This window comes from Microtus ochrogaster, chromosome 18, assembly GCF_000317375.1.
Source record: "Microtus ochrogaster isolate Prairie Vole_2 chromosome 18, MicOch1.0, whole genome shotgun sequence".
NCBI classification, from domain to species: Eukaryota; Metazoa; Chordata; class Mammalia; order Rodentia; family Cricetidae; genus Microtus; species Microtus ochrogaster.
In genome coordinates, this window is record NC_022020.1 from 2,779,442 (window position 1) to 2,804,699 (window position 25,258).

At 40.3% G+C, this 25,258-nt stretch overlaps 1 protein-coding gene and 1 pseudogene across 1 annotated transcript in view; both read right to left on the minus strand.

Annotated features, from left to right (window-relative positions):
- Nucleotides 1-25,258, minus strand: part of Elp2 (elongator acetyltransferase complex subunit 2) — a 41,506-nt gene that overhangs the window by 9,922 nt on the left and 6,326 nt on the right. Inside the window, exons 4-17 of the mRNA XM_005355733.3 lie at nucleotides 15,029-15,182; nucleotides 14,588-14,665; nucleotides 13,059-13,123; nucleotides 12,784-12,850; nucleotides 12,033-12,176; nucleotides 10,529-10,624; nucleotides 8,189-8,289; nucleotides 7,862-7,993; nucleotides 5,125-5,271; nucleotides 4,808-4,996; nucleotides 2,574-2,643; nucleotides 2,047-2,142; nucleotides 1,837-1,894; nucleotides 1,210-1,282 (exon numbers count right to left, since the gene is read on the minus strand). Coding sequence (XP_005355790.1) covers nucleotides 1,210-1,282; nucleotides 1,837-1,894; nucleotides 2,047-2,142; nucleotides 2,574-2,643; nucleotides 4,808-4,996; nucleotides 5,125-5,271; nucleotides 7,862-7,993; nucleotides 8,189-8,289; nucleotides 10,529-10,624; nucleotides 12,033-12,176; nucleotides 12,784-12,850; nucleotides 13,059-13,123; nucleotides 14,588-14,665; nucleotides 15,029-15,182 — 1,470 coding nt within the window. The remainder of the gene's footprint in view (nucleotides 1-1,209; nucleotides 1,283-1,836; nucleotides 1,895-2,046; nucleotides 2,143-2,573; nucleotides 2,644-4,807; nucleotides 4,997-5,124; nucleotides 5,272-7,861; nucleotides 7,994-8,188; nucleotides 8,290-10,528; nucleotides 10,625-12,032; nucleotides 12,177-12,783; nucleotides 12,851-13,058; nucleotides 13,124-14,587; nucleotides 14,666-15,028; nucleotides 15,183-25,258) is intronic.
- On the minus strand, nucleotides 776-875 carry LOC113457134 (annotated as a pseudogene).

Sequence of the window (25,258 nt, forward strand, 5' to 3'; positions counted from 1 at the left end):
GGAACAGTATTACTGGGCTGAGCTTCCTTGTCAGGGGAACAGTATTACTGGGCTGAGCTTCCTTGTCAGGGGAACAGTATTACTGGGCTGAGCTTTGAGGTTTCAGGGACCCATGCCAGTCTCAGTGTCTTTTTTTCCTACTACTTATGGATCCGGATGCAGAACTCCAAGATTCTCCACCAACAGCAAGTCTGTCTACATGCTGCCAAGCTCCTTGCTAGGATGAAAATGGCCTGACTGACCAAACTGTAAACTAGCTTCTATCTTACTGATGGACCCTGCCCCCATCCTACAGAACATGAAACCCCACCAATCTCCACCCTGGAAAGCTCTACCCTGAAAAGTTCCACCCCTTCCCAAGAAACTCTGTATAAGTTCTGTATCCTGTTCAGTTTGCTGCTGTTTCTCACCCAAATTGAGGCAGCCACCCTCCTGTTTTTTTCCCAATAAATCTCTCTGTGACATTTGCTGTGTTGTATGACTATGTGGTATTCCTTTGCTCCCGGCTGCCAGGATGCCTTTCCATTCAAGCTGTAATGATTACAAAGATCATCTGCACTAAACTTGGGGAAGCCTCAGTTCTTTGGAACCTGAATTGGCCCTGCACAGGGCCTCAATCACATGTTCTTTATTCTACAGCTTGGTGTAGACGTGATGCCCTGGCCAATATGAGCCCTGACCACTGTTCTGAGGTTCTCCAAGGCACTCTTCATACACTGCAGGAGCCCAGACTGAGGACAGCACGAGATCTGAAACATGCAAACACATACTAGAGAACTGTCTCCAAAGTTCCTTATGACAACCCAAGGAGCGAGCTGTTGCAGTCACTGCATACTCCTGTGAGGAAAAGACCTGGCCTGCTTAACTGGCTGCAGAGGACATTTTCTTCAGTGGTTAATCACTGGTCAGGTCATATGCATTTTTTGAGTGTGAGCATAGGGATCAGCACCCCAAGACCCAAACTGTTCAAGGATCAACTCTAAGAATAAATGAGTAGCTAAAATAGATTTAAAATCTATTTAATCACATGTTTTTAAAGAGAGATGAGGAAAAGAGAACATAAGAAAAAAGGTTCAGGCAATGGCACCTGGAAGGCTCATTTCATGTGGAATATTGCCTATATCTGCCATATTTACAAAAAGTTCAATGACCCCAAATACCCATGACCAAGTAAAACTAAAACATACACAGACACCATAAATGTCCTACCTTACAAGCAGAGGCAAGCAGAGTCTTAGAATTGTTACAAGTAACACAAACTATCTCAAAGCCGTGTCCATACCTGTAATTTAAGGAGAAAACATGCCTTCTGAATTAGCAATGTATTTATTCTTACATTGCAAAAAATTTCAAAGTGAAAAGGACAATTCCCTTGACCTAACACACAACTCCTTAAAGAACATCACGTCTTACCTAGGCAACTATTTAGGGGAAAAGTAAGAAACCAAAGAAAAACTTTAGCTTCCAAAGGTAATGTAACTCATCAAAATGATCAGATTAACACACAGGTTTTCATGTCTAATGTCTGCCAGTCCAATAAACAACCATGAAAAGATGCTGATGGGAACCAACAAAGAAAAAACCAACTGGTTGAATAACAAACAAAAGCACATAATATATTACACTTCTCTTCCTGGGAAATTAACACCAACCAACTAATAAACATAATAAAAACCAACATAAAGAAGAAAACAAATCCATGCGAGATTTGATTCTCACTCCTATGAAACTCTATTGGGAAGGAGGTAAATGTAGGTAGGAGGAAGGGGAAGAGAAAGCCAAGTCCTAAAGGGACCCTCAAGCTATGACTGACTCTAAAACCACAGCTTCACTTACAGTTTCTGAACTTCAGGCCACAAGGTGTTCTGCAGAAGGTGATCCTCAGTGGGAGGCTCTGCAATACAATTTTAATTCTACAATAAATTTTTAATACAATTGTCTTTTTCCAATTTTAGCTAAATAGAAAATAAAAGCACAAGAAAATAAAATAGGCACACAGCGACAGAGTACAGATTGTGCGTAGCTTGTCTGCTCGTTATGTCTTACCAGAAAGGATAGCAGGCTGAAAAATCACTTCAGGATACCCAAAGGCAGGGCTAGTTAAAAGCTCCTCCTCATCAGAATTCTGAGTGACCAAGTCTCCTAGTTTAGAGAAACACGGACATCATGAATGGAGTTGCCATGACAATGTCTCAAAGCCACATACCAGAGAGGAGCCGCCCTTCCAAATAGTGTATTTCAGAGTTCTGTCCATGAGACTGCAAAGGCTTTTCTACTTCAGTATTTTCCTAACTAGCTCTTAAAGCAGGAATGAATTCCATAAGGATTCTGTCCATTTGCTTTTACCTAGGTATTTACAAGTTTTCTGGCATATATAACTGACCCTTCAAATTGCTTACAATCTTGGAGTGCTCTGGGAAGTCCTGGTGAAAACTGCACCTGTGCCAGTGGGCCACATGTGAACAGAGCAGTTACTACAAAATGTTAGAACAGGCCTAAAGAAGCAATGGGTGCATGGAAATCTGTAACTAAATTTTAAGTAAATTCAATAATTTTCAAGACTAAATTCTTACCCTCAAAGACAGCTTTGTTTGACAACCCCAAAGCAGGAACAGTGGCTCCTTCTGGGAGTTCATTGTTTTCCTAGAATGAAAAGCACAATATGTATATTACAGACACTAAAAGTTACTGATATCTCAAGTACCACAAAAAAAGTGATGTTCATAAATGCTGAGAATGTTTCGAGACTGATTTGTGTGGCTGTCTGCCATCTTTCCAACTCCTGAACTGACAGGTGCCACTTCCAACAACCCCTCTCCAACAGACAGGCTCTACCCACCATCCCACCTCCACCAGGTAAGCCACCCAGCCACCTGGCTGAAATGCAAGGTCAAACTCCACCCACCAAGAAAGCCTCAAGGGATGTCCCTGAAACAAGGATGTTGCTCAAAAAAGCAAGGTCATGTCATTTTTATTAGACATATGTACATAACTTAAAGCTACTTTATAACTTCGTGAAGTATGATCTGAAGAAACAATACTCTGCCTAGATCCTGCACTCACATGTGAGCCATACTCTAACTATCAAAAATGGTATTCAACCATATGCTGAGTGCTTACCAATTCAACTTTAACACACAGGCTGGAACTAGACTCATGAGTGATAGGAATTTAAAATAGCAAATGTCTGAGAATGGCTACCTGGGAGTGAGGTGCTGCATGATACACTACACTGTAGAGAAGGGCAGTGAGAAGCAAGCCTGATGCTTACCCAACAACAGTCAATATCAAATACCAAGTAGTCAAAATCAGTGAGAACCACTGGAAGCCACAGGGTACCTGTGCTCTAGCACACAGGAGCAAATGTGTCTGGAGCTAAACTTTTCCTGGAATCCCAGAAAACCCCACTTCGTTCCTTTCCTAGAGCTGGTCAGATCCTGGACCTGCTCTAGTCTGAGCTCCCTCTGGGTCTTGTTCCAACTGCTCAGCAATAGCAGGAGCAAGCAGAAGAGAAGCAACTGCCTTCAGCGACTGAGAAAGCAGAGGCATGAGGTGCTGCCAAGTAAAGCTGAACTTCATTTCCCACCACTCTGCTCTCTCTGCCTTCCCACACTGCTCCTGGCTTCCCCCTTGATCGCTGGGCTCCCACACAATACTCTTGGTTACAAAATGCTTTTCATCACATTCTTTCAACAGCACAATATGAACTGTACCTGCCACCTAAAGCCCTGCACACTTGCCTTCAACTCTCATTCCCTCTTCACTCCAGCCAACAGCTCTGGCCTTCCCTTGCTTGCTGCTTCTCCTCTTCTAGCTTTACCTGGGACCCAACTCTTAGTAATAAAGTATACACAGACACTATGTGCAAGAGAACCATTCTCTATAGCCAACTGTCTTCCCACTTCATTTCCAGTACTTTATTATTTATTACTCACTATTTATTTGGATTTTTAAGACAGTTATGCAGCCTTGACTGATCTAGAACTCACTATAAAGACCAGGCTAGCCTTGAATTCATACACACTGCCAGCCTCTGACTTCCAAGTGCTGAGATTAAAGGCATACATCACCTACTTTATCATCTTATAATCCATGCTATTTGTTTTCTTCAATGCTAGAACCATGGGCCATATACACGCTAAGAAATACAATCTGTATTCTAGAACAAAATTCACATATATTTGCAAGTAGCCCGAATCTTATGCAAAAAGCAGGTATAAATAAACAAAAATAAAAATGTACTTGTAATATAAAAGAAGTCCTATCAAAACATTTTCATTAAGGCTAGATGGTGTGGGAAGTCCTTCTGTCTATGTGTTGCTTTTATTGGTTAATGAATAAATCTGTTTTGGCCAGTGGCTTAGCAGAATAGAGCTAGGAGGGAAAACTAAACTGAATGTTGGGAGAAAAAAGGCGGAGTCAGTGAGAAGCCATGTAGCCCCTGCCGGAGACAAACACTGGATGAAACTTAACCCCATAAGCCACAGCCATGTGACGATACACAGGTTAATAGAAATGGGTTAATTTAAGATATGAGTAAGCCAGGAATATGCTTAAGCTATTGTGGGTGCTGAAAACCAAACTCAGGTCCTCTGCAAGAACAGCAAATGTTCTTAACTGCTGAGCCATCTCTCTAGCCTGTGTTTAATATTTACATCATTACATGCGACAATTCATGTAAGTCTATCAAACCAGACACATGTGATATGACTTCTTTCCTACCTGTATGCTACATCTACAGCCTGAAGCAAACTTTTTTAAATTTGAAAGAAAAAGATCGAAATAAAAGATTTAGAGGAATACTTACATCGCAAAGCATATAATTCAGTGACTGCCCTGAAATGGTACAAAAATTTTCCACAAAATTCCGAGGAGCAGAAAAAACACGAAGAACTTTTTCATCTGCTCCAGACACAAACTGAAACCGATCAATCATTGCTAAACATTTCAGGTCATAACCATGTATCTGAGGCCTTGCAATCTCATGCCAAGTCTCCTGAAGTTAAAACACAACAGATAAAATAAAAATGATTCAAAATCAGTCCTTTTCAAGAGCTGAGGAGACTGCTCCATAGGAGATTTCAATGGAAAGAAGGTCTTGAGTTAAGCAGGAAAGCATCTTACCTGATAGCCTCGTCTCTTCCATGGAGCAAAAAGGCGAGTTGTTTGATCAGTACTAGTGGTGATAATGAATTCTCCCTCTGGATCCCATATTAGGTCTTGGACACCACTAAAGTGTCCTGAAATGACAATGCCTGGAACCCACTGTCTCTGCAATAAAAATGATAACATATACCAAGATAAACAAGGACCATCAAGAGGAAAGCTGTAAAACTAAATGTTCAAGACAAGATCATAAAATAAAAGGAGCTGATTGTTTCCCAATCGACCATATCCTTTGAAACAGTGTTTATGGCAAATTTCCCAGCAGTCAAGACAGCCTGATACTACCTGTCTATCAACTCTCCTGCAAAACAGGTAAATAAAAGTGACCACCACACAAATGTATTAGAATTGAATTTATACTCATGAAGTATGCAGTGATAGCACATACTACATGATTGCTGAGTATTTATTAAACTCCATAATGAAGAAAGAATATTGAGTAAAATGAGACTAAATTTGAGTGTGGACCTAAAGGGTTTCTATATTAAGTTAAAAAACTGAGTCAGGTGTGGTATCAAACACCCTAAAACCAGCACTAGGGAAGCAAAGGCAGTCAGAGCTCTGTGACATCAGCCTAGTCTATATGTGAGCTCCAGGACAGCCAGAGCTACATAGAGAGACCCTGCCTGAAAACAAAACAAAACAAAGCAAAGCAAAAGTTAAAGGATTTATGGATATAAAGGACAGAAAAATGAACGACATCAAATTGGTCCACCTATTCAGCTCACAACAGCAACCATGAATACAGGTAATAATAGGGTGTGCCATGTACCTGTCCCCAGAGCCTTTCTTAATAAACTCAACAGGGAATAAAACTAAGAGAGGAAATGAAATTGATTATGCAACTAGCAGGTCGTTTAAAGCCAACCCTAATGATATAGTCAATAATACTTTTTCTTTTGTTATATTGAAACAGGGTCTCATGTAACACAGACTGGTGCCAAACTCTGCTCTGCACACCAAAGGCTGGCAAGGAATTCTTGATGTTTTTATATCTGTCTCCAAGTGCTGGAATTATAGGCATGAACTACCATACTTGTTCTTAATAAATAATTAAACTAAGCCATACAAGTTCTAAAGCAAGCTCTAAGGAGTGATTACAACAAGCTGCAGTTCACAGACAGCACTTTGGGATTACTAGTAAAGTCTCCCGTAGCAACTCCCTACTTGCTCATAAAAAAACAGCCCTGGGCTGGAGAGACGGCTCGGTGGTTAAGAGTGCTTGCTGAAGAATCATGAAGACTAGAGTTCAGATCTCAGCACCCACGGAGCAAGCCAAGCATCCTGCAAATGCCTACAACTCTAGCTCTCAAAGAATCTGACCCTCTCCTGGCTTCTGTGCACAGGCAAGTGTGAGCACTTGCACATACACTGAGCATATGTTCATTCACACATACAAAATAAATCTTTGAAAAATAAATAAAAATCAATCTTGAAGGGTCAGGAAGACAGCTCGGTGGTTAGGAGTGTGCACTGCTCTTCCAGACTACCCTAATTCGGTTCCCAGCCCATGCCAGTCAATTCACATCTGCCTACAGCTCCAGTTCCAAGGAATCTAGCACCCTTTTCTGGTCTCTATTCTGGGCACCTGTATTCACATGCACATACCCACACACAAACACCTAAAAATAAATCTTTAAATAATTAATCCTGATTGTAAATAAATGGAGCACTCTGGTGTGGGCTGCTGATAGTCAGTGAAGCCCATGAGCACTGGGTCTGGGGTATGCAGGCACTCTGCTTCAGGCTCAGTTTGTGGTCAATCTACCACTGTTCTAAAAAAAAAAAAAAGCCCACTTAAAAAAATCAACTCTCTACCCCACACATGGTAAATCCTATGCATAAGCACAGTGAAATTGTTTTCAGATCTGGGGGCCTTCTCCCTCATCTAGTGTTTTCCTTCTGCAAACACCCTCAAAGAGTCTGAGTTAAGGAAACAGAATTCACCTTAAAAAAATAACTCTAAACTAACATTGTCATAGATTTATTGGTTGTTTTAACTGTGGAAGTAATCTTAAAGGCTAAGTTCAAATGAAGGCTGTAAGACTAAGTCTTCAATAAAAGAAGTTAAAACCTCAGAGGTGATTATTTCAAAGGCCATAAACTAAAAGTGATGCAAATCCATGAATATGTACTTTAGAAAGGAAGCTACTAGGTTAGTGAGATGACTCAACAAATAGGGACACTGGTCACAAAACCTGATGACCTAAACTTCATCTCCAGGACCCACATGGTATAAGGAGAAAGTTGTGTCTATGTTGTCTTCTAACCTTTACACTTATACACCAACACATACACAAAATAAAAATATGTAAAATATATTTTTAAAAGGAAGCTATCTGATACACACTCAAAATATCCAAGTCACATTTCATTCAATACTCTTATTTATTTATTAAATTTAAAACTTAGCTAGCATCCAGACTGACACGATGGGAGGTCAGGGCAGACAACCCAGGGTCTCACATAAACTAGACTAATGCCACAGAGCCACATTTCAGCCCCACATGAATAACATTTGGGCATCATTCAGTACTGTCACACTACTGGACAACTCTGCATTTTCCTTCCTAGAAAAGCCCAAACTTCTAACTTGGTTTAAATACCACATCCTATCTTTAGAAAGGAAAGTCATCTCTGCTTAAATGTGTCTACTGGGAAAGCACAAGTCAGCAAGGAGTCCATATGCTCGTACTGGGTTTACTGTACTCTGCTTCCAAAGGTGCAGTGCTCCATGGAATGCATGCGCGATGATCATGGTCCCATTCTCTCCAAACTGGCAATCATAAAACCCCAGGGTATTTCCACCTACTTCACCTACTCGAACCTACACAAGAACAGAAAAACAGTTATCAATCAACAGGTCCAATTCTCACACTAGAGAAGCAGTCCAGAGACGAAGTTATAGCTCATTTAATGTATACAAAGAGAGAAAATTTACATCTCTAGGAATATAGATTTGGGGTGGATATACTGACTTTAAAAAGCTCCATTTTGTATTGCTTAAATATCCACACCTTACCTGTTCTAGCCAAATCCCTGACTCTTCATCTGGAGCCCAGAGAATCATGGTCTTGTCCATGGAGGCGGACAGCAGTCTCACTGGCTGCTGCAGAACACCATCTAAAGAGAAAAAAACGAATTTTTAAACCATCAACAAGCGGAGTCTGAGTCTGATTGAACAAAACAGAAAGGCACATAGCACTGATGGCAACAGCAAAGGTGTGCAAAGCCAGATGTGAGAACCCACACCTATAACCTCGGCACTTAAAGCACAACTGCTTTAAGGTCAAGACCAGCCCAGGAACCAGTCTCCAAAACCGTACAAACAGCCATAAGATCTACCTTTAACATAAACAAGTTGTGATAGATTCAGACAATGGAGTATTAAAGAGTAATAAGCTAGCAACATGAACCAACATAGTTATATGTCTAAATATGTACATGTGTAATGAAAAATGGTGTGCACATATTAGTACCAAGTTTTGTCAATGACAACAATGCTGTCCATCACTACATAAACATGAAATTCAAGTTCAATAAACATGCCTAGGTCTGACAGGCATTGAACTTAGCACTATGTCTCTACAGAAGAATGGAGGAAAGCTTCAAAGTTCTTGAACTACAGAAAAGCTGGAGGTTTTCTCTCTAATACAAAAATTTTAAGTAATATATATTTTTAAACATAAATTTGTTTTACTATTTTGAATTATGTCTGTATTTACATCTCTATGTGAGTATGTACAGTGGTGTCTGATCCCTCTATAGTTGGGAGTTAGCAGTTGATAGTGAACTGACATGGATGCTGGGGACTGTCTGGATCTTCTGCAAAAGCCATCTCTCCAGGCCCTTTCTGAACATTTTAACTATGTATTATAGATGTATGTGTGAGGGCATCTGCTCACCTGTATGGGCAGATTTATGCTGTGCATGCAGAGGTCATTAAAGAGCATTAGATTCCCCGGAATTACAAGTCTTTATGAACTGCCTGACATGGGTCCTGGGAACCAGCTCGGGTCTCTGTAAGAGCAGGGGGTACTCTAAGAAGTGATCCATCCCTCCAGCCTCTGATACCGACTCCCCACCTCTTTCTTTGAAGGCCAAACAAAGAGCTTCATTCGAGTGTGGAAATGTGAAATTAGTGATTCCACTTTGACTTTCTATATCTTTGACTTGGTCTTGGTGTAAGTGCTCAGTCAAAAAAACAGCTTCCTCTTCTTTATTTACTTAAAGATTTTTAATTATGTGTCTATGTGTGTAAGTGCAAGCACCCTTAAAATCCAAAGAAGGTGTCAAATAGCTCTCTCAAGTCCCTCTTTTTCTTATTTTTACTGGTAGAAACACAGCTTCAAATTAGCAAAAATGAGTGTATAGACTTTCTTCCTTTTTGTGTATTCATGTGTGTATTTGAAATAAGGTGTTGTTATTCAAGATGGATTAGCCTTGATCTTGTAATCCTCCTATCTCAGACTCCTGACTGCTAGAATTACCACTATATATTACCATGCTCACCTCTTTCTTTTCTACTGAAATGGGACTTTACTATGTAGTTCAGCCTGGCTACAAACTCACAATCCTCTTTCCCCAGCCTCTCTAGTGGTGAGATTACATGTGTGTACCATCATACTCACCAATATTTTTTTTTTAGTTTTGAACTAAACTTGAGCTGCTAGAAAGGAAACAGTAAATCGCACAGCTTGTTTGCCCTCAGCTACAGAGCTGGGAGAAAGCAGGTACAGGTATCTGTTAATGACAACAGAGCACATGGGTCAGGAGATGGAGGGGGGATGGGCTGGGAAGAGAGAAATCACTAGACAAGGCTACATGGCATACATTGGAGCTAGCTACAAAAGATAAAATGATGAAGACACTGTGGCAAATGTGTTCAACCCAAGAGCTGAGCGGTGGTCGATGGTCATCTGCGCATCAATAACTCCTGTTCCTAAGAACAAGAACTAGCCGTATACTAGCAGCAGTCTGAGGGTAACCCTGCCCCTCCAGAGGCAGAGGTTAAAGGCAAAAGAAACAAGGGAAAGGTGTTTCTCACAAATACCATCTCCCATTATCACCACTTCCACACTTCCAAGAGTGAGGGTCCAGTATGGTTGGCTTGACTCAATTTTTCTTAAGCTCTCAAATCACATAGGAACTTTAAAGAAACATAACCGGTCAGCCTGCCTGAGTACAAGTTTCAGTGGAGCTGCTGCCGGTACGGTAATTACACAGGCCAGCTTACAAACGCCTCACGTTTATGAACTTCAGGTATGCCCAAAGCAATCCTCCAGTCAGCTGTAATACTGTTTATATGTAAAACACGGTTACATTTAATCCTGGAAGCAAGAGCTCTCTACTTCCCTCCTACCTTTGTAAAATGGAGGCTGCCAATGAACTGCGTTTACCCAGTTCTCATGTCCAGCCAGCAGGGTCTCCAGGGCCATCGCACACGTGATGCTAGTATCTACAACAGAAACAACAGACACCCTTTCCTCACAGCTCTTTTAAAAGGAACACTTGCAGAATCAAGTCTGTTGTGTAATTATGGCAAGAAATTAGAACAAAACATAATAATCCAGATTCAGCAAAAAGAACAAGAATTCTAAACTTCATTAACCTCACCCACTAAAAAAAGAGCTAAAAATGAATTTTCCCCTACATTTTTCTCTATGTGGGCATGAGTAAATATTAAAGAATATATTTGTGGGGTTTTTTTTGTTGTTTTTTGTTTTTTGGTTTTTTGAGACAGGGTTTCTCTGTGGTTTTGGAGCCTGTCCTGGAACTAGCTATTGTAGACCAGGCTGGTCTCGAACTCACAGAGATCCGCCTGCCTCTGCCTCCCAAGTGCTGGGATTAAAGGCGTGCGCCACCACCGCCAGGCCTAAAGAATATATTTGAAATATTCCTGCAAAGGCTGTTACATAGCGATTAAAAAGCAAAACCACACATTTATATTTTGAAACATCACACATACAATTTATATCAGCTCAAAAATCAGGCCTGCGAGTGTAGTTCAGTCACTATTGCCTAGCACATGCAAACCCTGAGTTAATTTCCAGCACAACTGAAAATACATACACCCCCCACCCCCGCAAAAAAAAAAATAGTAGTATTAAAGCATAACCAAGGGCTGGGGCTTTAACTCAGTTGAGAGAATGAGTGTGTCCAGCACAGCCAGTTTGACATTAACAGGACAATGTGGTGCAGTTCTCCAATACAACAACATCTAGAAGGTATAAGGAGGAGGAGGTTCAAGAGTCAAGGAGGCCAACCTGGAATACATGATACCCTGTGTTAAGTAAACAGAAAAACAAAAAACCAAACAAATAAGTAACACAAGCAGGAGAGTCAGCCTCCTTGCTTATATACTTGATAACTATCAACTTTTTTAAAAATTTAGCATAAATGAATAAGGGAAGCTAAATTCATATTACAGGCTTTAAAAACAAAGAAATGAAAACTTTTATATTTTGGCCTAGCTATATCTCCAATAGGATCTATGAGTGGCAAGCCAGTCTATTACAACATTATAAGAAAATCTGGATTACATATGGCACTCAAATGTAAAGAAAGAATTTAGCTTGTCTCTTATGAACGTATTCCACAGGACCAGAATCCACACTGGGCTTTTAGGTAACCGAGGCTATGCTTGCAACATCTCACAGATTAAGTCACTGGTAAACAGTAGGCATAACGTTCAACAGTTAAAAAGACCTGACTAACACAGTTTATAAAAGGGTTTCAAACATGAAAAATGATAGATCTCACATAAAAATAAAAGACTAACCTTCACACAGATGTGTGGAGACCCAGACAAATAAAACAGCTAGCAGAGCTGAGTATGTCACAACAAACACGTCACTGTTACCCACCTCCATGTCGTACAGTGAAAGTACTTTCCTTCATTCTCACAGTTCTTAAGTTTCCTTCATTTTTCAAAAGCGGTGGTTTCCTATACAGTCTCCATATTCTTATCATGCAATCCTGTGAACAGCTGGCTAGGAAAAGGTCACTACCTATTTAGAAAATACATGTTACATTAGTTTTTAAAACAGTGTTATGTAGTAAATTTAGTTATAAGACTTTTTCATCTATGATGTGTGTATATTTCTAGATCCAAAAATATTAGACTTTGCTTCCTTATCCTTCATTTATTTGGCTGGAATTCATTTTTAATGGCATTGGCAAAAATATATACACAATGTTAATAAATACGTATATAACAACAGGTGGTTCTCTATAGCTAGGCCACAAAGTTCTAGAAAGAATTTTTCAAGAACATCTACATACATATAAGACAAGTACTTCTTGTCAAGTCATCTTGTAAATATCAGTTTACTCCATTCTTCACCACCCAATCAATAGCTAACAAGAGTTAAGAATCCCCTTTTCTGAGCCAGAGAGATGATGGCTCAGTGGGCAATGATACCTGCCACCGAGCCTGAGTGTGATTTTGGGACTTGAAAGGAAACCCCTGTTCCTGCTCCCCAGTGCTGTCTTCTAATCTCCAGATGCATGCTTAGCAACTTAAGTCTCTTTTCTGACTGGGACAGTAGACAATGTAACACAAAGAAAACAAATCTGTCCCTGCCATGCGCACTTCTAGTAAAATCTCATACTGACCAAAGGTTGCCCACTCTGCTCCTCTTATCCAGTCATCATGTCCAATGAGAGAAAGCACTTTCTGAAACTAGGAAGAAGAGGGTCAGTGAGGTGTGTGATACCTCAGTGACTAGTTGGCCTAGTCACTGTCTTCAAGCAGTTTAAACGTTCACAAGATAGAACAGCACTGAAAACACTGAACAGCTGGAATTTTGCAACTATTTTAAAATTTCTACATTAAGATGCATTGCTAAGCAAAACACAATTCTAGTTTCTTAATAAAAAACATTAGTTACCTGGCCATCCCGTTGAACAGCTATGTGAACTTTGCAGTCATCAGCACCACACGACAACACTGGGACTGGGAAGAAAAGCAGGCATGGCTGTGAGTACTGCAGCTATGATCACTGGGTGAAGAAACCAACTTCTGCTCCCCACATCATCACACAGGAATAAAGGGACACTCTACACAGTTCTAATCAGCGGTTATGGCAAGTACTGAGACAGTGTGCCCAATCTGAGCACTATGACAGAAGGAGAGTGAAAGACAGTGCAAGTGAAGAGCAAGGAGGAGACTGAGGAGAAGGCTTCAATCCCTAGGACCCACATAAAAAAAGCCAGATGTGGTGTTGTGCATCTGTAATCCCAGCACTTCCTCGGCAAGATGAGAGGCAGACAGAAGAACTGGCAGAAAGTTGTAGGCCACCTACCCTAGAATACATGAAGTATATAAACAAGAGAGCCCTTGCCTTAGAGTGCACAGACAGAAGCACTCCCAAAAGTTGTCCCCTAACCAAAATAAATTTCAAGAAAAAACAAGTAAGGTGCATTTCTACAATACTAGCCAGTGGACAAAGGGGGAAAAAAACCGTTAGCCTAGCTGAATACTGAAGACCCTCTGAGCCCAGCATCAGCTGCTACCTAAGTATCTTTACATGTGTTTTCTGACTTCAAGGATTTTACATTTGGCTTAAGAATGAATTAAATGTTAAAATAAAAGAGCACATAATCAAATATAGGAATTCTGAGAGGACTGAAAGGTATGTGTTGCAAAACAAACCTCACTTCCCAGCCACCTTTGCATAACATGGAACCAGAGCTCCAGCTCTTGCCATAGAGGACAGAGAGCAGGAGAGGCTAGAGTTTCCTGGCCATGCCTGTAGCAGCAGGGCCTGTCCCCCCAGGTAAAGGAGGAGGTAAAGAGAATCACTGACCCATCAACTGTCATTTCTGTGGCTAAAGAAAACGGGAAGCCAAACTAAACTCACCATGCAGGACATGAAGAATTCTCATCTTGAGAAGCTCACACAATTAAGTACCTTTCAACTTAGCCCAATCTTCACCTTCAAAGAATTACTTTCTCCAAATTGTATTTATATACATCCATGAAAAATTCAATGAGCAGCAATAGCAATTTGGCAATATATTACATCAATAAAATCTCAGCTACCAAAATTTCTAATAGTTGCCCTAATTTTATGAGCTAGACTTTGTTTTCGAATACTGTAATAAATGTTACATTATCAACACCTCAGTTTATCTGCTGTAGTTCTGTTTCTGAAACAGAGTCTCATGTAGTCCAGGCTAGCCTCGAATTCCTGATCCTTCTGCCTTTATCTCCCTTTATCTCAATGTCCAGTTTGCTTACTTCGTAAGAGCATTTAGATACAGGGCTTGTGAGTACAGTTCGGTGGTAGAGGGATGTTGAGCATGTGTGAGGTCATCCGCTGGATCACCAATACAAGAGAGACAAATGTAACAGATGCAAAATCAAGGTCCCAAACATTTCTTATGCTGTTCTTTTAATAAATGGGAGGACACTCACCAGTAGTTCCAGGCAAAAGAGAAAGGCAGACAGTCAGAATAGTTGAATCCCCGAAGGTCAAGGTCTGAAGGTATTTTACTGAAAAACAAAAACTCACCATGAGCTTATCGACCTAAAGAAGCTGCGTGGCATCACTAGTCTAGGGTGTCAGCAAAGAGATGGAGAAGTCAACCCCAGGTCTCGGTGACTTTGACTAATTAAATGTTGAATTTCAACAAGATCAGAGAAAAAAAATAGCTCATTTAAAAAGGCTTAGTTGGAATTTACTTAGGCAAATAGTTTTGTTAAGGGATATTTTTGAAAAATCAGAAAAGAAGCATTCATATTAGAGTAACACTTCAAAGTTGCTTGAAATGTTGGCACTTACAAGTGCTCTTGTAAGCTGTTAGTCTTTCACATCTTCTACTTCTTTTACCTAGATTACAAAGCCTCCAAACCTACCTTCTGAGCCCTTTTTAGACCACAGTCGAACTGTGGAATCTGCAGCTGCAGAAGCTATCAGAGAATGCACCACATCAGGTGGCTCACTCACGTAAACAGCATGCACGGAATAAACAGGTCCTTCATGGCCTTGGAGACGGAATGCTTTTAAAACCTGAATCAGGAAGAATGACACACGTGTTACAAGAACAGAAGAATTATACAGCTGGGCATGGCAGCTCATGCCTGTAATCCTGGAATGCAGGAGCTGATCCAGAGGATCACTGAGTGTGAGAACAGCCTGGACTATCAATGAAACTGTCTCGAAGAAGGAAGCTGAGGCTGTAGATAGAACATGATGGCTGTATATCTGTAATCCCAGCACTTGGGAGGCGGAGACAAGAGGGCATTCTCAGCTACACCATTTTAGAGGCTCTTTCCTTGGTCAGCAGTCCAGGTGCACTGCACACAGAAACACAAGGATGGGTACCCAATCCCTAAGATGCTCAGCCTTTCCTCCTGAATCCCCATTCCTTTCATCCTTCTTTCATACCCCGCCTCAGTCTGGCCTCATTCTCCCCTCAGTTTGACTGTCCTGCCACTAAGAACTTAGGGAGGCGCTGAGGAAGAATCTGGCAAGTCTCTCACTTCAGGTCTCAAAAATTAGAGCTTGCTGACTGAGGTTTCTGTCCCGCCTGGTCCCACAGTCATTCAGTCCCCCCAAAACACAGAAGTCTACATTAACTATAAACTGATTGGCTTATTAGCTCAGGCTTCTTATTAACTCTTTTTCTTTTTTTTTTTTTTTTTTTGGATTTTCGAGACAGGGTTTCTCCATAGCTTTTTGGTTCCTGTCCTGGAACTAGCTCTTGTAGACCAGGCTGGCCTCGAACTCACAGAGATCCGCCTGCCTCTGCCTCCCGAGTGCTGGGATTAAAGGCGTGCGCCACCACCGCCCGGCTTCTTATTAACTCTTATATCGTACATCTGAACCCATAATTCTAGTCTGTGTTAGCTATGTGGCTTGGTACCTTTTTTGGTGAGGAAGTCACAGGTTGCTTCCTCTATGTCTAGATGATGACTGCAGTCTGAAACTTTACTCTTCCCAGAATTCCCTGTTCTCCTTGCCCCACCTATACTTCCTGCCTGGCTACTGGCCAATCAGCATTTTATTAAAATACAATTGACAGGGTACAGAACATTGTCCCACAGCACTTGCCCCCCCTTTTGTTTTCAAAACAAGAACTCTAAATCAAATCTCCCTTGTTTAGCATTCTTCCTGATCATTATCAGTAACAACTTGTCACCAACATTCTAAACAAAGGCAAACATTCATAATCTATTTTTTGGGAATGTGGGTGTAGTTTTCTAGGCTACTTCCTGCTGATTGGGGATGTTGATAATCTTACGGGGTCCTAAACAAATTTTTTTTTTTTTTGGTTTTTTTCGAGACAGGGTTTCTCTGTAGCTTTGGAGCCTGTCCTGGAACTCCCTTTGTAGACCATGGTGGCCTTGAACTCACAGAGATCCGCCTGCCTCTGCCTCCCGAGTGCTGGGATTAAAGGCGTGAGCCACCACTGCCCGGACCTAAAGAAAATTTTGAATTATGGTCAAGTCCTGAATAAAATATTCTGTGAGGCTTGATCACCTCAGCCAGCTGTCTTAAAACTGTTCTGGATGCAGAACTCAGAGAAAACTCCCAACAGAGGTCCTCTGAAAAGCTGGATCATCTGGGCCTTCTACTCCCATTGGAGATTTCTCAGGGGGTCTTCCTTGATCAAACCTGATTTTTCTTACCCCAGAATAAATCCCTAGCCTTTCATTTCCTGTGGAAACAAAAGCAAAACCTCTTCTCCAAAGTAACATACCTTTTGACTTAAATTTTGAAGTCAAGTCATTTTCAAAATACTTATGGTGGATTAATCCAGCAGCATTTATAATCAAATGTCTTTTAGTAGCTTTTGTTCCTTTCTCAGCCATCAAAAAATTTAAAGACAACACAATAACATACAGTATCCAGACTCTCTGTGTATTTTTCATCTTTTATGTGGCTTTATTTTAAACTCTATTTCTTTTATTTTTATTTTTAATTTTTGGCTTTTTGAGTCAGGGTTTCTCTGTGTATCTTTGGATGTCCAAGAACTTACTCTGTAGACCAGGCTGTCCTTGAATTCGGAGATCTCCCTGCCTCTGCCTCCCAAGTGCTGGGATTAAAGGTGTGTGCTACCACACTTTGAACTCACAGAGCTCTGTCTACCTCTGCCTCCCAACTGTTGGGATTAAAGGTATGCGCCACTACACCCAACCACTCTCGTTTTTTCTTTTTTAAGGACTTTATCCTTTTTTTCTCTCCCAAACTTACACATATTTTTAAACACACTGTAAATCACTTAGAGGTTTTCTTCATCTGAATTATCTTTACTATACATCTCTCTTTTTCTGACCGCATGAGTCTTTAATTTGCTAAGCAATATGGTTAGGATTAAAGCCATGACTTTGACGGCTGGATCCAACCCATTTTTTAGCTGAGAGTCTAGCTTTATGGCAAAGGTACCGGTTGAAGCTATGTTTATTTCCACACTTCTATGGCGTTTCAAGGTCCATGCCACCACCAAGAAGAATGTTGTAGACTATTCAGAAACATCATTAAAGTGTTTTGTGGCAGAAACTCTTAAAAGGGCTGCAAAGTTTTTGCAGCTAAAGTTGAGTCAGGAAGCTTCTCTTAAATGAGACACACTTGCCTCTAGCAAACAGAGCCCACCTGAGAAAATGCTGCTATCAATAAGCCATGTTTAACTCTATTCTTTTCTGTCTAGAATTACTTCCCAAGCTCTCAGGCTTTATGTGGATGCAGCTGTCCACGTGGGCGCCATTTGTTGACTGATGTTTCTGCTCCACCAAGTCACACATCCTGAGCTCATTTAGCCTCCCTGGAATCTTCTGCTAAGACTGGGCCCAGTGGGGGTGTCATTCTGTTCCAAAATCCCTTCTCCACATGGCCCTCTAATTCCTGTAGCAGCCAGCAGCTCACATGACATGGTTCCATATCTTACCCATTTCTTTTTTCTGCAGAAGCACCTTTTTCCCAGGGCCCTAAGAAAGAATCCAATTTTCACTTACTTCTTTCCCTGTCCATTGTATCCCCAATCTATTTTAACTAACCTATCAATGCCAAAAGCATTTTCTTACACACACTCTCCTTTTCTTCCTGTTTTCCCTATGCTGAGTTAGCAGTGCTATCACATTACTCTTGACATACTGCTTTCCTTAGCCAACTGACTTTCAAATGTTTGCTGAATAAGAACCCCTCCCCTGAAAGCTAAGAGCCTCATCCATACTAGGCAGGTGCTCTGCCACAGATCTGTATCCCAGCCCAAACACAACAACAAAAACTTTGAGATAATGTTTTGCTGTATAGCCTATACTGACCTTAAATTCATACTTCTGCCTCAGCCTGTTGAGTGCTGACAGTACAGGCCTACACCATAAGATCAGCCTAAGAATGAACTCCTAAAGCTAGTACTCAAATACGATCGTCCCTTATTCTCCACTATTTCTGTACATATGTACTATCTAGTAACATTTCCTAAACTGTCTCCTCTGAATTCAACGGGATGCTACGATTTTAAATGGGAATGGCAGGCTCATTTGTGTACTATTTTTCTTACTTTGAATCCTCACCCTTTAAATTTTTTCCAAGGCAATCACCCTCCACCTTACAACTCAAAGGCCATCTGTTTGCTGTGGAGGTACAGTAAGTTCATACACCTGGGTATGGAACACTTTGACTTTTCATTATTCAAGCCCACTAAGCTTTCAAGATAATGTCCTTGACTCATGACCAAGAGGGCCCTGATTTATCTACTTCTGTAGGGTAATGTTCAAAACCAGCACAATAACTTGCTTTACTTTTCTTAATCTTTGCCCAAAACTAGGAACAACTCAACTGTCCATTCAAGAGGCCCATGTGATATGTGCACGGCCTCGACCTCAAGGAGTGGGCCTTGGGTCCACATGAACCTAGAGGAGAGATCACTGGAGGCTCTGCTCTGCCTGCACCTGAAGGAGCGCCCAATGGAGTCACAAACCCCCAACTATACCAATTAGAGGAAGAGGGACCCCGTGAAGTACAGGCTCCACCAATACTGACTGGAGGAATTGGTGGTAGATAACAAGGTAAGAATATACTCAACAACATAAAGAGCAATATGATACCACCAGAAACTAGTGGCTCTACAACAGCAAGATCTGAACCACCCCAACGCAGATGAAGAAGAAAATGACCTTAAAACCAACTTTATGAAAATGATTGAGGTGGTTAAAGAGGAAACAAAAAATTCCCTTAAAAAAGTGGAGGAAAAGACAAACAAAAAATTGGAAGTAATCCACAAATCCCTTAGAGAAAACCAAGAAAAAGCAGTTAAATGAATAAAAGAAATAACTCAAGACTTGAAAACTGAAATACAGACAATAAAGAAAACACAAACTGAAACTGAGGGAATCCTGGAAAGGAAATTTGGGTAAATCATCAGGAACCACATATGTAAACAAAAACAACAGAATATAAGAGATGGAAGAGAGGATCTAAGGCACTGCTGAAGATACAATAGAGGAAATATATTCACGGGTCAAAGAAAATGTTAAATACAACAAAAGCTTAACACAAAATACCCAGGAAATATGGGACTCTATGAAAAGACCAAACCTAAGAATAATAGGGATAGCTGAGAAGTGGTGGCCCACGCCTTTATTTTTTTTTTAAATTTATTTATTTATTAAGGATTTCTGCCTCCTCCCCGCCACCGCCTCCCATCTCCCTCCCCCTCCCCCGATCAAGTATCTCTCCCTCATCTGCTTGAAGAGCAATCAGGGTTCCCTGACCTGTGGGAAGTCCAAGGACCGCCCACCTCCATCCAGGTTTAGTAAGGTGAGCATCCAAACTGCCTAGGCTCCCCCAAAGCCAGTACATGCAGTAGGATCAAAAACCCATTGCCATTGTTCTTGAGTTCTCAGTAGTCCTCATTGTCCGCTATGTTCAGCAAGTCCGGTTTTATCTCAAGCTTTTTCAGACCCAGGCCAGCTGGCCTTGGTGAATTCCCCGATAGAACATCCCCATTGTCTCAGTGTGTGGGTGGTGGCGCACGCCTTTAATCCCAGCACTTGAGAGACAGAGACAGGCGTATCTCTGTGAGTTTGAGGCCAGCCTTCTACAGAGCAAGTTCCAGGACAGGCTCCAAAGCTACACAGAGAAACCCTGTCTCAAAAAACCAAAAAGAATAACAGGGTTAGAAGAAGAAGAAATCCAACTAAAAGGCACAGAAAATATATTCAACAAAATCATAGAAGAAAACCTTCCCAACTTAAAGAAGTACATGCCTATGAAAATACAAGAAGCTTACAGAACGCCAAATAGACTGGACAAAAAGTCCCCTTACCACATAATAATCAAAACATACATAATAAAGAAAAAAATATTAAGTGCTACAAAGGAAAAAGGCGAAGTAACATATAAAGGCAGACCTATCAGAATTACACCCAACTTCTTAATGGAAACAATGAAAGTCAGAAGGTCCTGAACAGGCCTTCTGCAGATACTAAGAGACCACAGATGCCAGCCCAGACTACAATACCCAGCAAAACTTTCAATTACCATATATGGAGAAAACAAGATATTCTGTGACAAAACCAGATTTAAAAAATATCTAGTACTACTACAGAAAGTACTAGAAGGAAAACTCCATTCGAAGTTACATGTACTAAAACACAGGCAATAGACAGTCTCACAGCAGCAAATCCCAAAAAGGGAAACACACACAATACCAACAACAACAACAAAAACAAAAATAACAGGAACTTGCAATCACTGGTCATTAGTGTTCATTAAAATCAATGGACTCAATTCGTCTATAAAATGACACAGGTTAACAGATTGGATACTAAAATAGAATCTATTCTCTGCTGTATACAAGAAACACAGCTTGACCTCAAAGGCATTACCTCAGAATAAAGGGTTGGGAAAAAATTTCCCAATCAAGTGGATCTAAAAAAGAAGCAGGTGTAGCTATCCTAATATCTAACAAAATAGACATCAAACTAAAATTGATCAAAAAAGACAAAGAAGGGCATTTCATATTAGTCACAGGAAGAAAAATCCATCAAGAGGAAATCTCAATTCTGAACATCTATGCCCCAAATACAAGGGAACCCACATTTGTAAAAGAAACATTACTAAAGCTTAAATCTCACATTAAGCCCCCCACACTAATAATGGGAGACTTCAACACCCCACTCTCACCATTGGACAGGTCTGCCAGACAGAAACTTAACAGAGAAATAAGAGAACTAACAGATGTTATGACTCATATAGACTTAACTGACATCTATAGAACATTCCACCAAAACATGAAAGAATATACCATCTTCTCAGCACCTCATGGAACCTTCTCAAAAACTGATCACATACTTGGTAAAAAAGCAAACCTCAGTAGATACAAAGGAAATGGGAGTAACTACCTGTATCTTACTGGATCACCATGGCTTACAGTTAGAATTCAACAACACAAATTTCAGAAAGTTCACAAACACAATGGAAATTGAACAATGCTCAACTGAATCACCAATGGGTGAAGGAAGAAATAAAGAAAGACAATAAAGACTCCCTAAAATTCGGTAAAAATGACCACACAACATACCCAAACTTATGGGACACAATGACAACAGTCCTAAGAGGAAAGTTCACAGCACTAGATGCCTACATAAAGAAGCTGGAAAAACCCCACACTAGTGAATTAACAGATCACCCGAAAGATCTAGAACAAAAAGAAGCAAACTCACCCAGAAGGAGTAGACAGCAAGAAATAATAAATTGAGAGCTGAAATCAACAAAATAGAAACAAAGAAAACAATACAAAGAATCAGCAAAACAAGGGGTTAGGTCTTTGAGAAAATCAACAAGATTGACAAACCTTTATCCAAACTGACCAAAAGGCAGAGAGAAAATATCCAAATTAACAAAATAAGGAATGAAAAGGGGAACGTAACAACAGACACTGAGGAAATTCAGAGAATCATCAGGTCATACTTCAAAAACCTGTACTCTACAAAATTGAAAATTTTAATGAAATGGACAACTTTCTGGATAAGTACCACATACCAAAATTAAATCAATTAAAAGGTAAACAAATTAAATAGATCTATAACCCATAAGGAATTAGAAAGTCATCAAAAACCTCCCAACGAAAATAAGCCCAGGACCAGATAGCTTCAGTGCAGAATTGTACCAGAATCTCAAAGAGCTAATACCAATACTCTTCAAATTGTACCAAACAACAGAAGAAGGAACACTGTCAAACCCTTTTTATAAAGGCTACAATTACCCCAATACCCAAATCACACAAATATGCAACTAAGAAAGAGAATTACAAACCAATCTCCCTCAGGAACATTGATGCAAAAATACTCAATAAAGTACTGGCAAACTGAATCCAAGAACACATCAGAAACGTCATCCCCCACAATCAACAATCAAGTAGGCTTCATCCCAGAGATGCAGAAATGATTTAACATACAAAAATCTGTCAACATAATCCACCATATAAACAAGCTGGGAAAAAAAAAAACATATGATCATCTCACTAGATGCAGAAAGTCTTCGACAAAATACAACACCCCTTCATGATAAAGGTCTTGGAGAGATCAAGGATACAAGGAACATTCCTAAACATAATAATAACAATAATAATAATAATAATACAGCAAGCCAACAACAATCATCAAACTAAATGAAGAGAAATTCAAAGTGATCCCCCTAAAATCAGAAACAAGAAGGCTGTCCATTCTCTCCATATCTATTCTATTAGTATAGCACTCAAAGTCTTTGCTAGAGCAATTAAGACAACAAAAGTAGATCAAGGGATACAGACTAGAAAGGAAGAAATCAAACTTTCCCTATTAGCTGATAATATGATAGTAAACACAAGTGACCCCAAAAATTCTACTAGGGAACTCCAAAAGCTGATAAATATCTTCAGTAATGTGGCAGGCTACAAGTTTAACTCAAAAAAATGAGTAGCACTTCTATAATACAGATGATAAACAAGCTGAGAAAGAAACCAGAGAAACCTCACCCTTCACAATAGATACAAACGACATAAAATATCTTGGGGTAACTATAACCAAACAAGTGAAAGACCTGTATGACAAGAACGTTAAGTCTTTGCAGAACGAAATTGAAGATTATCTCCCATGCTGATGGATAGGCAGGATTAAAACAGTAAAAATGGCAATCTACAGACTCAATGCAATCCCCATCAAAACCCCAGCACAATTCTTCACAGACCTTGAAAGAACAATACTAAATTTCATATGGAGAAACAAAAAGCCCAGGATAGCCAGAGCAACCCTGTACAATAAAAGGAACTTATGGAGGCATCACCATCCCTGTCATCAAGCTCTATTACTGAGTTACAGTGATGAAAACAGATTGGTAATGGCATAAAAACAGACAGGAGGACCAAAGAAATCAAATCGAAGATCCTGACATTAATCCACACACCTATGAGCACCTGATTTTTGACAAAGAAGCTAAAAATATAAAATGGAAAAGAGAAAGCATCTTCAACAAATGGTGTTGGTGTAACTAGAAGTTGACATGCAGAAGAATGCAAATAGATCCATATCTATCACCATACACAAAACTCAAGTCCAAATGGATCAAAGACCTCAACATAAATCTATCCACACTAAATCTCATAGAAAAGAAAGTGGGATGTACACTTGAATGCACTCTCACAGGAGACCATTTCCTAAATATAACCCAAGTGGCAAAGACACTGAGAGCAACAATTAATAAATGGGACCTCCTGAAACTAACAAGGTTTTGTAAAGAACACAGTCAACAAGACAAAACAGCTGCCTTCAGAACCTCACATCTGACAGAGGGCTGATCTCCAAAATATACAAAGAACACAAGAAACTAGACATCAAACTATCAAGTAATCAAATTCTAAAATGGAGTACAGATCTAAACAGAGAATACTCAACAGAAGACTCTCAAATGGCCAAAAGACATTTAGTCATCAGGGAAATGCAAATCAAAACAACTCTGAGATACCATCTTACACCAATCAGAATGGTTAAGATAAAAAACAAAACAACAATGACAGTTTATGCTGGAGAGGATATCGGGTAAGGGGAACACTCCTCCATTGCTGGTGGGAAGTACAACTGTACGGCCATTGTGGAAATCAGAATGGCGATTTCTCAGAAAATTAGAAATCAATCTACCTTAAGACCCAGCAATACCATAACTTTTGGGTTTACACCCAAAAGGAGCACAATCACACCTCAAGAACATTTGCTCAACTATGTTCATAGCAGCATTATTTGTAATAGCCAGAACCTGGAAACAACCTAGATGCCCCTCAACTGAAGAACGGATAAAGAAAACGTGGTACATTTACACAATGGAATACTACTCAGCAGTTAAAAAAAAAGACATCTTTAAATTTGCAGGCAAATGGATGGAACCGGAGACAAATATAGCACATATTCACTCCTAAGTGGATACCAGACATAAAGTAAAGAATAACCAGCCTATAGTCCACAACCCCAAAAAAGCTAGAATTCTCTTCCAGAAACAGATGAAAGCGGATGGAGAGATCCACAACTAACACCGGGGCCAAGCTCCAGGTGAAGAAAGGGACGAGTGATAATATAAACAAAGAAAGGAGTCAAGACCATGATATGATGTGGAAACCCACAGCATCAGCTGACCCGAACTAGCGGAAGATCACTAACTTCAGACTGACAACTGGGGAACCTGCATAGGTCCAAACTAGGACCCCTGAATACAGGACAATAGAGTGATTTGGACAGTACATGGGGCCACAATAGAGTGATTTGGACAGTACATGGGGCCACTGGCAGTAGAACCAGGATCTAATGCTAATGCCTGAACCAACTTTGTGGAACCCATTCTCTATGGAGATACCTTGCTCAGCCTGGGGGGTGGGGGCTCGGTTCTGTCTCAATGAGGTGATGGAACAGACTTAGTTAAATTCCCAGGAGAGGCCTTAACCTCTCTGAGGAGCAAATGGGAGGTGGGGGGGGGGGAGGGGGAAGTGAAAAAAGAGGAGGGAGGGGGAACTAGGATTAGTATGTAAAAACTAACTAACTAAAGCCAAAATGAAGAAAAAAAACCAACCCAACAACAACAAAACAAAAATACAAAAACATGGAACCAGTTTTGTG